The 17,439-nt window shown below is 52.3% G+C and overlaps 5 protein-coding genes across 5 annotated transcripts; 2 read left to right on the forward strand and 3 right to left on the reverse strand.

The window, feature by feature from the left end:
* Positions 1-341: 341 nt before the first annotated feature.
* N7539_006247 (histidine--tRNA ligase) lies at positions 342-2,189 on the forward strand (the record flags this gene model as incomplete). Its single annotated transcript, XM_056935849.1, has 2 exons — positions 342-1,850; positions 1,914-2,189. The coding sequence occupies 2 exons, from the start codon at positions 342-344 to the stop codon at positions 2,187-2,189; spliced, it is 1,785 nt and encodes a 594-aa protein (XP_056788773.1).
* Positions 2,190-2,766: 577 nt separating this feature from the next.
* N7539_006248 (putative ubiquinone biosynthesis monooxgenase (Coq6)) lies at positions 2,767-4,361 on the reverse strand (the record flags this gene model as incomplete). The annotated part of the gene is made up of 2 exons (XM_056935850.1): positions 2,767-4,121; positions 4,190-4,361. 2 exons carry the CDS (start codon positions 4,359-4,361, stop codon positions 2,767-2,769), a joined length of 1,527 nt encoding a protein of 508 aa, XP_056788774.1.
* An 809-nt stretch (positions 4,362-5,170) lies between these two features.
* Positions 5,171-6,810, reverse strand: N7539_006249 (sorting nexin-4; the record flags this gene model as incomplete). The annotated part of the gene is made up of 2 exons (XM_056935851.1): positions 5,171-6,361; positions 6,517-6,810. The coding sequence occupies 2 exons, from the start codon at positions 6,808-6,810 to the stop codon at positions 5,171-5,173; spliced, it is 1,485 nt and encodes a 494-aa protein (XP_056788775.1).
* Positions 6,811-7,518: 708 nt separating this feature from the next.
* On the reverse strand, positions 7,519-10,089 carry kexB (kexin kexB; the record flags this gene model as incomplete). Its single annotated transcript, XM_056935852.1, has 2 exons — positions 7,519-8,272; positions 8,336-10,089. 2 exons carry the CDS (start codon positions 10,087-10,089, stop codon positions 7,519-7,521), a joined length of 2,508 nt encoding a protein of 835 aa, XP_056788776.1.
* Positions 10,090-12,958: 2,869 nt separating this feature from the next.
* N7539_006251 (uncharacterized protein) lies at positions 12,959-17,218 on the forward strand (the record flags this gene model as incomplete). The annotated part of the gene is made up of 4 exons (XM_056935853.1): positions 12,959-14,213; positions 14,278-15,551; positions 15,618-16,003; positions 16,069-17,218. The coding sequence occupies 4 exons, from the start codon at positions 12,959-12,961 to the stop codon at positions 17,216-17,218; spliced, it is 4,065 nt and encodes a 1,354-aa protein (XP_056788777.1).
* Positions 17,219-17,439: the final 221 nt, after the last annotated feature.

Raw genomic sequence — 17,439 nt, forward strand, 5'->3', positions numbered from 1 at the left:
GCAGTGCCGCTTGATGATCACATTGCAGTGCGATGGCCTGTCTTGAAAGCCTCCACCTTCGGTTCAACTGTCTCGAACGAGACAACTCATGTTGTCGGTGACAAAGACCCTCAAATGACAGCTGTTTATCTGACTCGAGCGGCAATGGACCCTTTTGCTCTGCTAGGATTTCCATATCTCAAGCAGAGAAGGGAAGCTCGATCTGTCTATTATCATACCGTGGGCGATGCACGCGTCGCGCTTCGGAAAAACTCCACGGAAAAACTCAGGATTAGCAAGGCCCCGACAGCACCAGATCTGGCAACCGGATGGTCTCATCCAAAAAAAGGTCACAAAGCCTTATGACGTGCCTTCTTGTCTCTCTACGCTCCACACGACGAGCTCTTGCCAGTTCCTCCAAAGCGGTTTCTTCAATTGGCGTGACTCAGAGCCTGCCAGCCCAACGGCAGCGCGCCGCCGCCTCGAATCAAATTTGTCTCCGAGCCCCCACCATCCCCCACCACTCAATTCTCCCCCGCCGCACTCGTTCCTTCAGCACGATTCCATACCTCGCTGCGCAGATTGACACCATGGGTAAAGACAAGGGACCGACTTTCAACCTCAAGACCCCCAAGGGCACCAAGGACTGGTCCGGGTCCGATGCCATCCTCCGAGACCGCATCTTCACCACCATCAGCAATGTCTTCAAGCGCCACGGCGGTACTGCCCTCGATACACCTGTCTTTGAACTGCGCGAGATTCTGGCTGGCAAATACGGCGAGGACTCGAAGCTCATCTACGACCTGAAGGACCAGGGTGGTGAGATCTGCTCGTTGCGTTACGATCTGACCGTTCCCTTCGCTCGCTGGCTGGCCATGAACCCGGAAGTCCGCAGCATCAAGCGCTATCACATTGCCAAGGTCTATCGCCGAGACCAGCCCGCTGTCAGCAAGGGTCGCATGCGTGAGTTCTACCAATGCGACTTTGATATCGCTGGCGCATTCGATCCCATGGTCCCCGATGCCGAGGTCATGCGCATTGTGAGCGAGGTCTTCGAGGAGCTTGGCTGGAACGGCCGCTATACGATCAAGATCAACCACCGCAAGATCCTTGACGGTGTGTTCCAGGTCTGCGGTGTTCCCGAGGACAAGATTCGCCCGATCTCGAGCGCCGTGGACAAGTTGGACAAGATGCCTTGGGCGGACGTGCGCAAGGAGATGGTGGAACAGAAAGGTCTGGACGGTGCCGTGGCGGATCTCATTGAAACCTATGTCATGAACAAGGGTGGACGGGAGTTGCTGGACAAGCTCCTCCAGGATGAGAAGCTCACTGCCAATGCCTCTGCCAAGGCTGGTCTCGACGATATGGCTCTGTTGATGGACTACCTCGAGGCGTTCAAGGTGCTGGATAAGATTTCATTCGACATGTCTCTGGCCCGTGGACTTGACTACTATACCGGTGTGATCTACGAGGTAGTTACCGAGGGCTCCGCCCCCGCGGTGTCATCTGATGCCGCCGACGCCGAGAAGCTCAAGAAGTCCACCAAGAAGCCCAAGTCCAAAAACGGAGACGACGACGACCGCTCGGATGACCCCACCCTTGGTGTCGGTAGTGTTGCTGCTGGTGGACGTTATGACAATCTTGTTGGCATGTTCCTGCCCAAGGCCCAGATTCCTTGCGTGGGTATCTCATTTGGCGTGGATCGTATTTTCTCCATCACCAAGGCTCGCCTCGAGCGCGAGCAGGATGCCAAGCCCCTGCGCAATAGCGAAGTCGACGTGCTTGTCATGGCCTTTGGCGGCAAGGGATTCACCGGCATGCTCAAGGAGCGTATGGAGATCTGCCAGAAGCTGTGGAGCGCTGGTATTAAGGTAAGCTGACAAACGGGGACCCTCTATTCCATGATAAATCTGTTACTGATCCTCGTCTCGTAGGCCGAATTTTCATACAAGGCCAAGCCCAAGCCTCAGCAGCAATTCAAGGCTGCCGAGGACGGCGGCATTCCCTTCGGTATCATCATTGGTGAAGACGAGCTCGCCGCAGGCAAGGTCAAGGTCAAGGAGATGGGTCTGGACAAGGACCACCCCGAAAAGGAGGGTGTCGAAGTCGACCTGGCCAATCTGATTCCCGAGGTGCAAGCCCGCCTTGCTAAGAAACAGGAAGGTTCCGTAGCGAACTTGACTCAGCAACTGCAGGATGTACAGGTCTGATCGGATTGCATAAAATTCATTTTTGATCTTTTTTTAAAAAGTGGATGATTGGGCGTTTTGATCAGTTTTTGCTTCGGCTGTCTTCGCGGTTTTTTCTCTCTCTTTTTTTCATACTTCCATTACTTTTGGCCGGCCTGATTATCATCTACCCTTGAGCATTTATCAGCCTCTTTTTTTACCACCCATTTTTTTTCGCTGTTTGTTGAAAGTATAGATATGCAAGATGTTCAGCCGTGTTCCACGCGGCCTTCGACCTTGATTGTATACGCAAAGGCCCAGCACAGACTGGACGCTGTACACATATATATCAGTACCTTATGGCATCACCGCAGTCACGACAGTGACGACACTATCGGAAGAAGATTCACCAGAGCTGGTGACTGTCTCAACACTCGCATCTATACTTTGAAGTGAAGGGCTGTCCTAAGATACGACGCTCACCAGACACAGCAACATTTGTTGAAACAAGCGATCAGATAGATGCAGAACCTAGCAGTCAATTGTACATGTACAAATACAAAGAGAGATTCAAGGGTATAACTTAAAGTGACACTCAACTTCACTGCCCCTGTGTCACTCACCCTTGAGCATTCTTCATCAAGAACGACTTCACAAAAGGCAGCTTATCAATCACATCCAACCCGAAGCTTCGAGCCCAGGTCACAGGACCTTGACCGGGAACGTTATACATCTTGTGCAAGAGATCACACGCGCCTCCGATCTTGGAGTTAGTCAAGTATCGCTCAGATGAGTATCGCTCGAGAGTCAGAAGATCGCCGATGTCCATGCCATGAGAGACTGCATATTCGATTGTCTGCGAGAGTGACGCGATGTCTCCAATGCCCAGATTCAAGCCCTGGCCTGCCAAGGGATGGATGACGTGTGCGGCATCGCCGACAAGAGCGACCCGGGGAGAGATGTATTGCGCGGCGTGGCGGAAGCGCAGCGGGAAAGACGCGATGGAACCGGACTGCACGGCGTTGGCCATGGGTGGAACCTGAGCCGGGATCGGGGTGTGTTGCACGCGCCAGGAGAGCTCGTCCTCATGTGAGGTTTGTCCTGACGAGGACGTCTTGACGTCCATCATGAATTTGAGATCCGTCATGGACAGTCTGAAGGCAGCATTGACCATGGCGAGGAAGGCTGAGGAGGGGAGAGATTTGAGGTATGCGGCGTGCTCTGGGGTTGTGGACCAGACAAGCGTGGCATGATTGTTGGGCAGTGGGAGAAGCGCAATAGGTCCGCCAAGCGAAGGTAGGAAGCGCTGGTACGCGGTGCGCAGGTAGGGTGGGAAAGGAGGTGTATCGGGATCCGCAAGGGCAAGGGTCGCCACAACGCCGTGACGATTGTAGTCCCAGCCGTTCGTGGGGATGTCTGCGAAGGAGCGCACAGGACTATTGATGCCATCGGCCCCAATGAGCAATCTAGCTGCGATCTGGGACGAGGCCTGCCCTTCAGAAATAGGTCCGCTGGGCTTGAGCGAGAGAATCGGCCAGGCCGACAGATCTGGGCCATGAGGGCCAAGGTCGACTCCGTTCTCAATTCCAGCCACCGTTGTATTGGAGAAGAGCTTCAGGTTTTCATCACCCGAAGCCGCGATTCTCTTCAAAAGTCCGCGGACGAGATTCGAGTTCTCTGTCATCGTCGCTACTGTGCGCATCTCCTCGAACGCAGGTGTATCCATCGTCCAGTCAAATGATATTCGGGAACCGCTCTCGCCGTCCCAGACCTGCATTTCTTGATAATCCTGCACTCGCTCCTGCTCAATATGCTCCCAGGCACCGATCCTTTCCAGAAAGGCCTTCGAGGACGGCGTCAAGCTGCTGACGCGATTGGAAAACTGATTGGGGTCCATGGTCCATGATCGCGCCTTGTTGAGGTCCTGGCTCTCGATGAGGGCAACCTTGAGCTTTGACGTAACAGGAGAAGCTCCTAGATTCCAGAGATAATTAGTCCCTCATCATGCCTCTATACGACTCTAGCCTCTGAGCATCACTCACGAAGCGCAGCCAAAAGCCCTAGACCCGCCGGGCCACCTCCGACACAGACAACATCGTAGATGTCAGGGGTCTGGCCTGCCCGCGTGGCAAGTCGTCGCCGACCAGCAATCGCACCATGTCTACATGACGGACAGACATAAGTCCGCAACGTGATTTGTGTGAGTAGACGCATGGTGTTGGGGTTGTGATCAATACTTGGAAAACTACAGTTGTATGACCCTCATTTGATCGGGCCCGCTGCACCCAGGCAAACAGTGCAAACTGCCTTGCTCGAGATCAAGCATGGCAATCTAGACCTTCGATCACATGCTCGACGTATACTGCCATAAATGGCTCAAACAGATGATAAGTCCATCTTTTGAGATCGGACCCATGACTACCATGGCATGGAACAAAATTGATCGAACAAAATTGGCATAATTGCTGTTCCACTCAGGAATTCCTTTTCTCTGGTCTTCTGCCCTGGGACATGCGATTCAGTCTAACTGTCAGATGAGTGCTTGTACCAAAATGAGCCGAGACATTTCGTGGAGTCATGTCTGCTGAATAGTAGTGGCTGCGGTCGCCAGTGTGGTGGCTTTCAGACGACAGTCAAATCGATGCGATCAAGCAGTCTGTTGAAGAATGCAGTCTCAGTGGCTCAGCATATTCCATCATGCTTGAGCTGTGTCAATGGCATTTACAATGGCGTATGTCGGAACGCTTCGTCAAGCTACATACCCACAACGACTAGGTCGACGTCAATACTCCAATTCTTCAACACATGCTTATTTTCAAAGGCTGCAGCGATTTAGTATAAAGGTGATTCCCAACGATGCAGAAACTATGGAATTAGCGGGTATGAAGCAGTCAAAAGCAAGCAAGACAAGAAGAGATTGGGTTGGCTCATGAACAGCTAGACTTTCGAAAATCAATGTCGCAGACCATCAGTCAAGTACGCGAAATCTTCACCAAGGCGCAACACAGCGCGCTGTATCAGAATTACCGCGACGCAGCAGCGTGTGTCTCGGCTTCTAGGCTGGTCTCAGCATCACTTTCCATTTCCGCCACAAATCGCTCCCATGTAGTCAGAACACCTTGATAGAAGTTGATGTGCGCATCAGCAAGAGCTCCCAAGGAGTCGCGAAATTCAACAGCTTTGATTCGCTCAAAGTCAGCGACTTCACGAACGACCTCCTCGTCAAACATCTCTGAGGTGGTCTTGGCTGACTCGACCTCACGGGTGAGTTCATCGATTCGTAGTTCAAGTTTTCGCACACGCTCGCGGCGGGACTGCTCGTGGTCGACGCCGCGCATGTCTTCCATTTTTGAACGAATGAACGAAGCAGGAGACGAGGTCAGAGGATTTGAGGCATAGTAGGCGCTTGGATTGTTTGCAAGGGAATCTCGCTCCGTTACGGCCTTGTTCCGGTAGTCAACGAGGGCTTCGAAGTCAAGCTGCTTCTGCTCTCTCGTCTTCAATAACGCCTTAACGGAGAGTATATAGGCCTCCATGTCACGCAAGGATCCCAGGTAATTCTGGTCTGTGTGGTCTTTGAGATCATGCAGTCCTCGTGCGGTTTCCTCGACGGATGCTGCAAACACCTGTAATGGCATCTCAACCGCAGGTTCAAGAGGAACCAGCTTGCGAAACTGGGTCGCAAGGTCTGCGTAATCGGTTTCCAGATCAGACTCGCGACGTGCCACTCGGGCTATTGTCTTCTCTACATGCGATAGATCCTCGTCGAGTTTGTCTGCTTTCTCCTTGACTTCAATGAATCGCTGATCGGGCTTGTGTACCTTGGTGAATGCGTTGACAAAGCTGTCCGTCAAGTTATCGAAGATACCAGACCCAGAGTTGTCAGTGGAGGAAGCTGTCGAGCCCCGAGAAGAGTGCAGTCGAATATGTGCATTCCAGTCAGGAGATTCCAAGAAAATGATCAAGAGAGGAGCCCGGCGAAGGACGGGGTGAAGGGTCAAACGCTTCAAGAATCGGTGAAGCGACCATGATCGCCTCGTGGTGAATTCTGGCCCGAATCGATCGCCTCGCACATACTCCATCTTGTGCTTATCGGGGAGGGGCGGGACCGCGCATGCTGGGTACTCGCGATAGAGCGTCTTGTACAGGAAATAGAAATCGGTAAATCTGCGGCGGACGCTGAATTCTGACTTCTGAAATGACTTGAAATCGGTCTAGATTATTCAGAAGTACAGATTAGCTATGACGAATTGAATGAACGGGCACCTCGCCGGCCCGAAAGAGCTTCGGTAGGGACCAGGCAGCCATGGTAGCAACTTGGCTCTCAGGAGCAAGACACCCAAAGAGTGGACGACAAGGGAGCACTGACGTGGGTCGTGACAAGGTAGGAAATATAGGCATCTTTCGTGCCATCATTTTCTTTCAGAGGGGAGTCGACGCGACATTCGAGCACACCGTCGCCGATGCCAGCCAAATCCACAGCATCAGCAAGTGGACCTGCTTGGGGCTCCTCGTGGGCGGAGCTCATTCTGCGCTTGCCATTGGTATCGTGCTCGACATCGCGAGGCTCCGCCGCGTCTGTACCCGCTGTGGTCGGTCGTGAGGCATCACTGGCAGTGTCGTTGCGCCAGGAAACATTGTCGAAGTCGTCGTGTTGATCCATGGCGGGGAACAATGCTCGTACCCAGCCGTGGTGTCCCGGCGACGATGTACCTCGTGTGGAGTATTGACTTTACTCGACAAAAAGCGGATTTGATGGCCACTAAGATGAAGTGTGTGACAGGCGAGAATCGCAGACGAGCTCGAAATTCCGATACAGGTGAAAGCTACCTAGGTAGGTAGACGTTGGCAGTTCCTGTAGGACTGAGTCCAATGATCCCCCGAGCTTCCAAAAGGCGGAGTCCGTTCCCCCAGCGGCACCTTCGTCATCGCCTTGCGATCGTTTTGGGATCGCCGGAAGCCGCTTACTGACTAAGCTTACCTTTGCCCAACTTTCAGGAACCCTCAACTGGAGTAACTATGGAGGCGACCTTCTATGATCAATTTTATTATTCATGTACGATCAGGTACCATGTGTTGACCTCAGACAAGTTTCGGTTCAGTCAAAATTGTGGAGGCTTATACGCAGGGTCTATGTGTCCATATCTGCTGCAGTTGTAGAAGGCGAGACAGCGGTACCAATCTATTGCATGTACGTGTTATGGTAACTCAACAAAGGTTACCTAACAAGAGCAGTTCTGAATGAAATTTCTATATGCCCTCGCCACAGTATGTGCAGGCGGGAAGACACCACGCTTATCATGGAGCATGCCAGATGAATGGAGGCAGACATAGGTTACAGAAGGAGAAGACCCGAGTGTGACCATGTCGATCATCGTTTCTCGGACAGCAAGCGATCTTGGGGTGAACTAGGTCGGTCATGCCCAGCCGGCTGATTCAAGTGATCACGATATGGTCCCTCATCGTCATCGCTAAATATTTCTTCGTCGCTCTCACCCGCAAAGGCATTGTAGAGCTCTCCCCCTCTGCGCTGACTCCGGCCACCACTGGCGGCCATCGGATGCATCTCATCTTCATCTTCGATCATTTCAAACTCGTAGTCATCATTCATGTTGGTGCGACGACGTTTCATGCGCTGAAGCTGGAAGTATACACCCAATCCAATGAAGAAGATAATGATCATAGCTAGAGAGGCGTATATCCAGATCTGCGTGCGCTTGGAGGCTCCAAATGAAGGCAAGTACGTAGAAAGGTGGTCGGAGGTCGACGTCGGTGTGGCCGAAGCTGTGGCTTTGCTGGTCGCCGTAGGCGACTGTTGCTCGACGGGAAGTGTGGTTGTAGATGACTCCGCGGGTTTCGGCTTGACCGGGCGATCTGGTTGGTGGTCGGGATTCGAAGGTAGGTCGGTCTTTGTTGGAGCAGTGTTGACAGTAGTAGTTGCGACGTCGGCCTCCTCGTATGGATGGTCATCGTCGGTCTCCTCCGGCAAGGGATGGAGTGGTTGAGTGGCGCCATCTATAGCCTCACCCCATAGATTGAATCTCCAATCGATGAACTGGCCCGTGTGCTCATTGACGTTGGTGTCTTTCACGATCACGGTCCATTCTCCTACGGGTGATTCACCCCTTGTCTCATGTTAGCGGAAAGGGGACACGGATATAGAAGAGAAACGATCAGATCGAACATACCAGTGCGCGACGGACATAAAAGTCCAGTCAACATATCCTTGCGGTTCTTCATCACTTTCCCGGGTGACGCTGAGGTGACTGACAATTCCCTTTGGACTCCGCAGCTCAACACTAAGATCGCCGCGTCTTGTGTGATTGATGTTCATCGTCACTGTCACATGCTCGAGGTTGGCGAAATTGGCTCCCTTCAAGTGATCTTCTGTGACAGTGTAACGGCTGAGAAGGCCCTGAGCCCCTTGAGGAATCTCATGGTGGACACGTAGCCACGGAGAATTGAACCAGGCTTGGGGCTTGACCAACTCCCACTGCTTGGCATTTTGAACCAATGAGTACGCATCGATCTTGCCGAAACCCCAGTCGTGACTGAATTTCTTCCCCGACGGCAGATCGACCCAGCTTCCGTCATCCTCGTTCACTGGCACAGCCGACTCGACCATCAGATATTGAACGTCACGCCAGGTAAGTTCCGGGCGGATGCTGAGTGCAAGTGCAATCGTACCGGCAGCCAGTGGGGCAGCCGCCGATGTGCCACCGTGGTAGTTGAAGCAATTGTCCACACCCACATCGGTTGTGTGAATGCTGTCTCCAGAGCCGCTACTGTATGCGACCACTAGCTGCGCGGAGCAGGACTCGGAATAACTTGGGTGTTTGCCCTCACGATCGATAGCTCCCACGGTGACACTGTAGATACTGTTGGTGTAGCCATCGAAATTGCAGTTGTCGCCATAGATGGCACCATTACCCGCAGCAAACACAAATACCGATCCCTTTCCACCTCGTCCCTGTTGCACACCGTGGACCATGGCCCGCTTGATAAGGAGGCCCGGCGCCTCCATAGTCTGGCCGTTATCGGGAGGGCCCCAGGAGCAGGAATATATATGGTTGTCCTGGAATGCATGATTGATAGCCGCCGCTTCGTCCGAGTCATCGATTGGTTTAGACAAGATTCGGATGCCTGATATCTTGCTGTCGTAGGCAACACCCAGCCCGCAAACATCATTCCTTGCGGCTGCGATTTCACCTGAGCACCGTGTGCCATGCTTATCATCTGACAAACGCGGCCTTGGTTCAGGGCCGTTGTCATTGTAATCCCACGAGCCCTTGGCGAAATAGTTTGGCTTCAGGTCGTTGCTGTACATGTCCAAGCCATCGTCCACCATAGCCGTGACCACGCCCTGGCCTGTGATTCCTTCAAGCCACACCCCGGTGAGGTTGAGATCATGTCCCGGTTGGGCGGCGTTGAACAGATGCCATTGATCCTTAAAGGTTGGATCTGTAATTTGCAACGCCTCCATGAGCTTGTTCTGCTCCGCCAGCTTTTTCACGTCCGCCTTGGCACGGGCAAATTGCTTTGCAGGCCCTTTTTGAGGCGCTGGTGGCGCCCTCTTGAACAGCTTTTGTCTCGGCGGATCAAGCTTCTGTGACCACAGTATACCCTCCAACGGATCCCCGCTTCGGGGCCCAGCCCCTTCCCCCGACCGGCGGCGAAGTTTCCTGGCTTGTTTCAAACTGACGAGCACCGCATCAGCGTCGGCACTCTGCTCTCGTGGTAGGGAGAATGTGTGATGGCCCGTAAGCTCCCCGATCTGGCCTTCATGGCGAGCGCCAAGTGCTTGGGCGACGGTGGACGGAGGGGCGGTCTCATCAAGATGGAGGGCAAAATAGTCGCGGGTTGCGTAGTCGCGAGGATACAGAGCTGCAGATGCTGCGCCGATCAAGCTGACGGCGACAGCAATGCTGTTGGCGACACGCATGGCTGGGGAGGAAACGGTCCGGCCGAAGGGCGGTTAACGGCAAGCAATGCGGACTTGCAGCCAAGGTATAGAATCATGAGCGCACTTCGTCACTGCTGCCATGCACCAGACCAAGAAGACAATTCCTTGCCAATGCAGGTAGGAGAAGGTGGAAAAGTTGACAATCGCCGGGGCCGTCCTCCACAAAAAAGGAGCTGTGGCGACTGGCGACAGGACGATGGATGAAAGAGAATAGCTAATAGGAGGTGGATCAACGTCGGGACCAACGTAACAACGCGGGTCTGTGGAGGCCAGAGTCTTTAAGCTCTGGGGCTGTCCATTTGGCGATCAACTCCCACTTGCAACACCAGAAGGAAAAAAGTTCAGAGGTCCGAAGAAAGTACGTGCTTTGGTCTCTACGAGTGTACAGTCACTACAGTGTACATTTGTACACTACTGTATACATGATGTTTTTCCTAGTGTGGTGTCCCTCCATATTATTTGAGTTTGAACGTTTCTTTCATTGAAAGACCACGGTTGCTTCTGTGTTTCATCAAAGATCCGCAGAGGTCCAAGTGCCATGCTTGGCTAAAGGAGGCGATGGACCCATCGACGTCCACACTTTCGGCAGCTGGCGTCCGACCTCTGGTACTTCCATGGGACTACTGCTTCAATCATCGAGTCAGGGGGTATAGTACTACTACTGCTGCTTGAGCTTCTCACTGAACTTTCATACTACTGTTTAGGTACGGTACTCGCTAGTCGCTAGTAAATTGGGTCAACTGTGGTTCTACCGTTCTACTAATTCCGGGCCGCACCTTCCCTTAGTATATGAGGGTGGGATGCCGACCGTCAACCGGCAACATGTTGAGGGTGTCATTTTAAAGGACTACAATAATTTTCGATAACAGAAGTCTGGTGAGGTGATTAATGGATTTCAATGTTAGTCAATGTGACTTGAGGAATAAGAATACCTATCGACCACGAAGCATATATGTTTTGTAGTTAGTAGTGGTAGTGTACAAATGACCCTGTCCGGTTTCAAATGGAAAGACTGCTACACGCCCGTCTGTTGGAACAGACGACGAAATATGTGGATAGTGCATAGTCATACTACCTCCTGATCATACCTAAAGCTCCCAAGAGCTCATAATCTTTATACCTGCGACCTATACCTATGGATGCATCGATGGTAAATACACTTGACCTAACAGTAGGGACTTAGGCAGATAGGTATCGTCAGGTGCCCATTCTACGGTAGATTCGCATCTAACTTCGGCTCACCAGCCCTAGGTAACGGGCTCTAGCACATATATTACTTTGATAAAAGCATCCCCACTTCGCCTAGAATCACTTGGTTCGAGGAAATATAAAATACACTATCTCAAGGTCTGGTAGTCTAGGTGGATTGCGTAAGTGGTTCACGGAACAAGAGTCGAGTCCGCATCAATTCACCGTAGCATTCAAAATATCCGGAGTCCTGCATCGCTTAGCGTGATCGAATAGTATTCCTCACATAGTAGGACGGGAATGATTGCATCGATGTTTGGGTACTATGTGGCACTGTCAAGTTCATACTGTAGTGGTGATTCTAGGTACATAACTTACTAGGTAAGGTATATATGCGTAGGTTTGTTTTTGGAGTCAAACCTGGCTGAGCAAAACCATAAGACATACTACTGTACGCTCAATGGAAGTGCAGTGGGTATATGCAGGGAGATGGTCTCGACCCGAAGTGAAGGGGTTTCCATATATTCAATGATATGTAATTACGCATAAGTTAGATGGTCCTTCACGTACTGCATCAGACATCTCTTATATGAATACAGCATAATTCACAAAAGAACAAGAAGGCTACTCAAGTAGGTTAGTAACATCAAGGTACCGAACAAGGCTGCAGATATTGCAAACTTTCAACTATGTTAATCAGTACTTATGGAGGAGCAGCAACGCAGTACAACTACCTGCATCTTGCAGGCTTACACAAAATATCAGATGATAATGTTGATTTAACAAGACGAAAGTCAAAGTGAGGAGATGATAGAGACTGTCAGGGTAAAAATACTACTGCCGCCGTTAATACACAATTACACACATCATCGATCCCCACTCAATAACCGCAATAAGAGGTAAGGATTTAGACTCGAGAATTACCGTATTTGAACAACCCCGTTGGTAGTGGGAAGTTGGAACCGTTTTTAAACAATAATGCTCAACTACGCCAGAACTTACGTCCTAGAACCCCCAGCCTGTAAGTTTCTTGAAATGCAGGGGACAACCAAGAAATCCTCGGCCGTCAGTGCATCCCAGTTCGAAGCCACTTTATCCACGAGCGAGGGTCGATTGGCTCCTGCGTATGCCTTGCCCCGCGAGAGGGCTGGGGCCGCCAGCTACCAGCCACCGGGATAATCGCAATGTATAGAACAGAGAGGGACGCGGAGATCCATTCTTCATCGCACCTGACTCCCGATCCTCTGCACTTGATCACTCCATTGTCGCATTGTTGGCTCTGCGACTTCAACTGTGTCTGTGTCTATCACCTGGCGCCGAGCATCCAACCCACCATTGAGCGAACACTGACCGACGTCGTGCAAATCGTCCTACGCTCGGCCTGGTCACCGCCGCCACCCCGCCCGAAGAGGTGCCTGACGATCGGACACGACTCGAGCTGACTCGGGCGAAAAAGTGAATGCATTGTGCATCTCTTACAGTAATCGATTTGCTTCTCTCAAGAGTCGGTTACGGCCCGACAAAGCGCCGCGGGGATCGCAGTCTTGTCCGCCTGCACCAAACTGGGCGATTTGCAGTGAAGACAGCATCCCACCAGGAATTCAGTTCAGTCTGATGACGCGGGCTTGACTTATCCCAGACAAGAGGTAATCTCATCAAGATGGCTGCACCTGCAACCCGTGCTTCTCCAGATCTCGCTCATGGAGATCCTCGTCTTGAAGCTACCCAAATGGGCCGTCGAGCTTCCAGCGTTCGCGGACAGCCCGTCGTGATGCCGTTCTCGAGTGCTGAAGAGGGAGTGGCCCCGACTCGATCATTCTCGGGCAGGACAGCTGCCAAGCTGAACTACACCACACGGAAGCCAGCACCAGCGAACACCACTCAAGATGTCGACGAGGAATCAAATACTCCTCGCGGTCCTCCTCCTGCGGACTATTTCCGTGGCGCTCATGTCGCCACATCAGAGAATGAGAATCTGCAGTCACACATGGCACATTCCATTGCTGTGAGTCCTTCGTCTCTTCCAAGTCGATCAAATACAATACGATCGACCAGTGGCATGAGCACCAAGAAGGATTGGGCTTCAGACCGATCACCCCTGCAGAAGCTCGAAGTTACCCTGTCTGGAATCAGCAAGGAGGAGAAGCGTGCCAAAGTACAAGAGGCAGAACGGCGATTAAGAGAACGCCTTGCCCGACAAAAGCTGGAAAAGGAGCAGGCTGCTGCCACGGCTCATGGTAGAAACGGCGGCGAAGCGCACATCAATCACAACTCGCAGTCGCCGAATTCTTCGCACCAAATGTCAACGACAGGAGTTGACCATCATCCGGTGGCCTCCGCCAAAAACGCCCAGATCGCCGTACCTAAGACTCGTCAACAGCTCACCACTGTGCGCAATGGTGGAGCGGGTCAGGCAAATGGCTCATATCCAGAGAATCGCACCACGAGGGGCGATCAGCATATAGGAGTTAATAGCAGCGGACCCCTGCCAACCAAGGCGACCGGTCCAATGAGAGCTAATTCTGGAAGAGACCACAGGGGATGGGTTGGCGCACCTACACACTCTCGCTCAGTGTCACAGCAAGAATATGCAGGCCCATCACCGCTGGCACCAAATATGGTGCCTCACGCAGAGAGAAGAGAATCCCCTTCGACGCTCAAGTCACTGTCTGGTGCCTCACTCCCACGATCAAAACCACGACAGACTGTCTCCTTCGATGTACCACCGCCCACTCCACCACCAATCTTCGAATGGCGAAATGGGCCTGTGGCTCGCCTCGCAGCTGCCGATTTCGACTATCAAAATCTGGACATTGATCGAAGTAGAGCTTGGTGGGAAGGTGGCATTTCAACCGATCGGCGCAAAAGCAGGGTCTTACCAGAAGGTTATCAAACTGCAGCCCAGAAAGTCACAGGTAAGAGCTACCATATCTTCACATTCTATAACTGAAGGCAGCTCTTAACATTTGTATGAAACAGGAGTGACTGCACACAAAACCTTCCAGCCCAGATTGTTTATGCGATGCGGACCCCTCCTCCGATACACTGGCACAAAGAGAGTATTTGTCGACGAAGCCAATGAGCCCGTGGAGAAAGAGTTCTGGCGGGGCTCAGTGCTGATTGTCACTAAAGATTCACGCTCCTCTTATGAGAGTCCGCCTACATTGAGAATGTTTTCACAACCTATGGACCTTCTGCCTCCCCCGCCTGCATTCGTCAGTGGAGAAGATGGAGCGCTGGCTCCCGAATACGTCGATCCCACAGCGGGTCTCATGAAAGTTGGTCGCGACGGTCGTCCACTGTATGCTAAGCCAGTCGAACATCTTGAGGAAGAGGTGGATTTGTCTGCAGTCGAAAACGACGATGGACTTTACGAGCTATCACCAAGCATAGTCGATTACAGCGCGGACGGCGCCAAACAATCGGCTCCAGCCAACAGAATCCATCCGATTGATGGCGAGACTGCCGGTTTGTATCGAGACATTCCGGGAGTCCGTCTTTACGCGGATGCAGCTCGAGACGTGACATTCTGGAGATTCAGCATGGAGGTTGAACTTGGGACGACACAGCAGCGCATTGCTTATCGTATCAATCAAGGACCAGCGTTGGGATTCTGGGTCCCTGCTAAAGATCAGCCGATGAACATCATGTTCCACAGTGGCAACGGCTTCAGCCCGAATGTTGATTCTGACCCTCTATGCGGACCCGATCCGCTCTGGAGAGACGTTCTGAACGAGCATCAGACCCAGCCCTTCCATGTGATGATTGGGGGTGGCGACCAGATTTACAACGACAAGGTGATCACGGATCTTCCGTCTTTCCAGGAATGGATCAAGGTCAAGAATGCCGCGGACCGATATGGTGCACCCATGACACCGCAATTCCGGGCAGAACTCGAGAAGTTTTATCTCGAAAGCTATGCTTCGTGGTTTTCGCAGGGTCTGTTCTCCTTGGCCAATTCTCAGATTCCAATGGTCAACATCTGGAATGACCACGAAATTTTTGAAGGCTTTGGATCGTACAATGACGAGTTTATGCAAAGCGCGGTCGTATCTGGGATAGGCAAGATTGGCCACAAATACTACCTTTTATTCCAGCATCACAGCGTAAGAGACGAGACAGAGATTGACGAGCCTAGCTGGCTCCTCGGCGCTGAACCAGGCCCCTACATTGAGGAGAGAAGCCGCAATCTCTTCATGTCGATGGGTAGGGACGTGATGTTTTTGGGTCTGGATTGCCGAACCGAGCGACAGGTGAGTGATCAGAGAAGCCCGTATTGCGTGGACATATTGGACTCGTCTGCTAACTGAACTATGCAGAACGATGAGGTTATCAGCCCCCAGACCAATGAGTTGTTATGGGACAGGTGTCATCGAGAAATCGTGAAAGGAAGAACAAAACATTTGATAATCCTGTCAAGTGTACCGATTGCCTACCCTCGTGTGGTACGTAGCCCACTCGACCCATCTACTCACTCGAAGCTGACTCGAGCGCCTCCAAAGGCCATGCTTAAGAACTACATGAATAGTCGGAAGTCGATTGGTAAGGCCGGCATGATCGGAGGCCTCATCAATCGCTCCGGCGGGAATGTGGAGGTGTTTGATGACCATTGGGCCGGAAAGCATCTCAAGGCCGAACGGACTTGGCTGGTCGAGGACTTGCAAGATCTGGCCGCTGAGAAATCCGTTCGTGTCACAATCCTGAGGTAAGTGCACTGCATCCTGATGTGACAACTTGTCTCTCTGTAGCAGCGTGCTGACCTGCATGTAGCGGTGATGTGAACATGGCCGCGATCGGGCAATTCTACTCGAACCCTAAATTGGACATCCCGAAAGACCGAGACTACCGCTATATGCCTAATGTGATCTCATCTGCCATTGCCAATGTGCCCGAAACCGAGATCATCTCGGACCTGCTCAATAAGCGAAACACGATCCACCACATGGACTCTAATACTGATGAAGATGTCATCCCCATCTTCGAGCACGACGTCGACGGCAAGCCGCGAAACAACAAACGTCTTCTCCCTCGACGTAACTGGTGCTCCATTCGAGAGTACCGCCCGGGCACCACACCACTCGGTACGCCCGAGTCCGAACAGGAAATGACACCCGAGCCTCGCCCTGGCAAGCTCCAACGCACATTATCACTGGGACGAGGAGACAGGGGCCCCGGCAATGGTAAACCTGGTGGTCTGTTCCGGCGATTGTCCTCTCGTGGCGGACCACCCACGCGTACCATGAGTTTCGGACGTGCCGCAGGGGCCTCGGGCCGACGAGCCAGCGTCGATGCGCATGTTCCCCGGCCAAATGAGACTGCCAACAGTTACTTCCCTGGCGATCCTGCTGAGACCTCTCGACCTGGTCCGTTCCATCGACGACCCACCAGCCTCAGTCTCAAAGGCACTAGAAAGCGAGCCAAAAAGCAGGGCGATGACGGGGCTGGAGCCCTTGTCAATCTGGAGGGAGGTCTGGCCATCACATTGAATCTTGAGATAAGCCCGCACGACCCAGCTGGTATTACCGTACCCTACAAGCTTCTTGTTCCGGCGCTCTACTACGAGGGTACTGAGTACGACCCCGCGCCCACCCCTGTGGTCAAGGGATGGCGCAAGTGGCTCCGTATGCCACGACGGAAAAACGAGAAGCAAAACGACGAGGATGCTGAATATGATGACGAAGATGCCGATGATTACGAAGACCATGACACAGTTACTAATACCCGCGCGAACGCTGCTGCCACATACCCTCACTACGACGAATACCCCGAAAGCGATGAGGAAGTCCATGAACCCGTTCCACGCCGAGTGGACCATCCGTCCGCGGGCGGCCCAGCCGGCGGATCAGACGAAGACGACGAAGAAGATGAGTATGAAGACGATTATCCTCGTCCTCGCAAGAAGTGGTTTGGAGTGATTTGATTTATGCATGTACACTAAGTGTTTTTGGTTGAGTTTTGTGAGCGTCCGTGCAAGTATATTGTTACCTTATCATTTCCGTGTTTTTTTTTTCAGTAGTCTCACAGCCAGCTCTTGAGATACTCGACTAACGTCAGATGAAAGAGTGTGAGGGCTTCGAGGCTTATAATACGAAAGCGATGCTTTCATTCCTCAATGTCCACTATTGTCTTCAATGTCTCGTA

The sequence above is a fragment of the Penicillium diatomitis genome (assembly GCF_028827545.1).
Source record: "Penicillium diatomitis strain IBT 30728 chromosome Unknown utg000008l_segment0_segment0, whole genome shotgun sequence".
Classification (NCBI taxonomy): Eukaryota; Fungi; Ascomycota; class Eurotiomycetes; order Eurotiales; family Aspergillaceae; genus Penicillium; species Penicillium diatomitis.